The sequence below is a fragment of the Arachis ipaensis genome, chromosome B08, assembly GCF_000816755.2.
Source record: "Arachis ipaensis cultivar K30076 chromosome B08, Araip1.1, whole genome shotgun sequence".
Lineage (NCBI taxonomy): Eukaryota > Viridiplantae > Streptophyta > Magnoliopsida > Fabales > Fabaceae > Arachis > Arachis ipaensis.
Genome location: NC_029792.2, coordinates 123,508,636 through 123,511,900, shown reverse-complemented (window position 1 = coordinate 123,511,900; position 3,265 = coordinate 123,508,636). Strand labels below are relative to the sequence as shown.

Genomic DNA, 3,265 nt, shown 5'->3' with positions numbered 1-3,265 from the left:
CTACTATAACATAAACATTAAAAAAAAAAAAAAAACTAACAGTCTAACTCTCAATATATATGGAAACTAAACATTTTAAACTTTTGTGGAACAATATAAACATTACCCAAAATTATGGATTTGAAACTTATTTAACCGATGATGATTTTGTGGTGAAAATTAAAGAGCTTACTTGCAAATGTTGCCAACTTCTTTCCGATGCAAGTTTTGTAGGAAATTAAAATCTAATTTTGCAAGAGTGAGGAGAGTGTGATTATGGGTTGGATCTTCTTCATATATTGAAATAAAACGGCGTGCCTCCAATCTCGGCAAACCTCGGTGTAAAGATTGCCTTAAACTATAATTGACTTGTGCTGCAAGTGAAGGCTTCAATTGGGTCGCAATGGATTCAAGTTGAGTGGAAGTGAATGCATAAGCTTCATCTAATATCTCTTCTCCATGAATTCTGAGATGACATGCTTCATACAATTCTAGCAATCCCTCCACATCCTTCACAAGTTTTTCACTAAACTTTCCATTCTCATCCTTGTATTTGTTGAACACATCTAGATATTGTACAAAAATTAAACTAAGGTTATTTTAAGCCAAAATATAAAATTAACCGAAAAAATATAGAATAAGGTATATACCCGGTGAAACGTGATATCCTTGTTGCCTTAATAACCTAAAAAGCAAAGCAAGTAAGCGAAGGTTATCATCAACAATTATTATTTCTCCATTTTTTGTATAATTCTTGTGAATTTGTTGCAGCACTTCATCAATCTCGCTTTCAAAGTGATAATGAATGCCCAAACGACATATTAAATCAATCAAGTCAACTATTTCTTCAATGGGCTTTGAGGCATCAATAAGCATTTTGACAACTTCTTTCTTCAGATTTTCAATTTGTGCCTTCGTTTCATCATCAAATTCCTGCATTACATCCATATAAAAAATATATCAGTTGATTGTTATTGCATTTGCATGCATGTATAAGCAACAATATAGAGAGATATATACCATGGATTGTGAAGCATATTGAAGGAAATAATCCTTCCAAATACTAGGATGATAATTTGCAGTGTTTCGATGACGCATGTTGAATTTTGCATCAGGTTTGAAGCAATCAAGTACTGAAGTGTTAGTACTACACATCCTTTATTTCTTTATCAATATTGGATTCTATGTTATAATTTCTATCATGCCTACTCATCATATATAGGAAAAATCTGTGGTACAGAGAGAAAAAGGATATATACCCACCGACACACGTTTGGTTATTAGAATAAAATAAAATATGACACTATAAGATAAAACATAATAGATTAAAATATAAAATTTAGTGTTTTTATATTTTATTTTGTGATAAATTAGAATAAATTATGAAAGTTTAATTTATTTTTATTTTTTTATATAAAAATTGAGAAAAAAATATAACAATAAAAAATATAATTATAAAATTTAATAAATATAATAAAAAATAAAAAATAAAATATATTTTTTGTTAGTGTTTTTAAGTTATTTTTGTTAAAAAAGATATAAAATACATTAATTTAATGTCTCTAGATTTATTATGGCTCAATATTTTCGTTATGGAACTAAGCAGCGTGATGTGCTTCGATATGGAACTAGAGCGTGCTACACAAAGGGTGGGATAACTTTATGTCATTTGCAGGGGCAGAACTCGCATGGTCCGAGTTCTTTGCCTTTAAAACATATGCCAACAACTCGGAGGGTCCGATTTCTCCGATTTGGCAATTGCTGGAATTTGAATTTCACAGCATGCAAATCGAACCATGGATTTTGTATATATATATATATATATGAAATTTTATATAAACACTAAAATGAAGTTGCAGGGTCCGAGTTAAATTTTTTAAATTTAATTTGAATCAGATCTCCCTAATCGTTGGATCTGATTTAGGGTTCTTGTATATATAAAAGCATGTGTTCTCGTCGAAGAGTCTTAGATTTGGTCATTTCTTCATCTTGCTCGCCTTTTCTTCTGGTTTTCTCCATTTCTGTTTCTCTTTATTTTGGTATGTAGGCCAAAAAATCTGATAGTGTTATTTTTATTGTTATTTAGTGGAGTGAGAGAAATGGATGATAGAGTTCTTTTGAAAGTGTATTATTTTGGTCAAATTTTGTTACAAACATCTGAAGGAGTAAAATTCATTTGTGAAAATCCGTTAGATGTTGTTATTTCCTTCCCAATCTCATTTGAAGACCTCATAGGTGTGATATGTGAGAAGCTAGATTTTGAGATGTCAAGGAAAATATCTTGTATTTTATACAGATATTCCATACCGGTGTTTGGTGGATTTGTCCAATTTCAAGTCAAATATGTAACGGACGAAGCTAGTTTGCAAGAGATGTTTTCGATGTATATTGAAAGTCATGCTCAAATCCCGTTCATTGAGTTGTACGTTGAGTTCGAACAATCTGAGGCCGACCGGAATATTCTATGCGAAGATTACAATAGTGACAGTGAAGAAGAGTTCGAAAGCAATTACGAAGTTGTTGGTCTAGACGGTGATGAAGATGAAGGTGATGGTCTCATGGCTCCAAATGTGACGGACGTAGCAAATGCACTCGCAAACGAAGAGCCGTTTGAGGAGCCATCTTTCATGCGAGTTTTGGATTTGGATGCATGCATGTTCCAGAGTTTCTGGAATATATGAGTGCAGGTACGTGGTTGCGTATATTTATAAATAGGATTAGAAGCTTGTAATAATTTAGATTGATCGATAGACCAAATAGTTAAGTGAAGTGTGACAATTTACTCAACTAGCATTTGTTTATCGGTTTATTTAGTTAAGTTTAAGGTAATGATGTTGTTAGCTAGTTAGTGATTTAGTTTATAAAAATTAGTAGTCATTAATCAGTATTTAATTATGTGTTTATGTTATTATTTTGTTTAGAATAAGAGAATGACCAGATGTACAGTCTATGTATATTGTAATTGATGCTATGCGTATTGATTTACTTTTAGTTTCGATTATTAAATATTCGTTTATTAAGTATTTTCTGTTCGGCTGCCTTCGCCGCAGAAACTCCTATTGTCACAGATGGTGAATTTGCCGTTAGGATGGAATTCAGTTCTAGGGAAGCTGTTATTAAGGCAATGAAAGAGTATACCATCCGAAGAAGTGTAGACTACCGGGTGTATGAGTCGGAGCCGTTGACATTTTATGCCAAGTGCACACAATATGGGTCACGATGTGATTGGCTGAATTTGCCGTTGGTATGGAGTTTAGTTCCAGGGAAGCTGTTATTAAGGCGATAA

The 3,265-nt window shown here is 32.3% G+C and overlaps 1 protein-coding gene and 1 pseudogene across 1 annotated transcript; one reads left to right on the top strand and one right to left on the bottom strand.

The window, feature by feature from the left end:
* LOC107613212 overlaps positions 1 to 1,202 on the bottom strand; it is an 8,721-nt pseudogene extending 7,519 nt beyond the window's left edge.
* LOC107611638 lies at positions 2,079 to 3,265 on the top strand. Its single transcript, XM_016313544.1, has 2 exons — positions 2,079 to 2,612; positions 2,972 to 3,265. The coding sequence occupies exons 1-2, from the start codon at positions 2,079 to 2,081 to the stop codon at positions 3,263 to 3,265; spliced, it is 828 nt and encodes a 275-aa protein (XP_016169030.1).

Bases quoted from the DNA above. Each gene is read 5' to 3' on its own strand.
- LOC107611638 (XM_016313544.1), top strand. From the start codon at position 2,079: ATGGATGATAGAGTTCTTTTGAAAGTGTATTATTTTGGTCAAATTTTG. The intron at 2,613-2,971 runs GTTTTGGATTTG...ATTTACTTTTAG, and splicing joins AGGAGCCATCTTTCATGCGA to TTTCGATTATTAAATATTCG.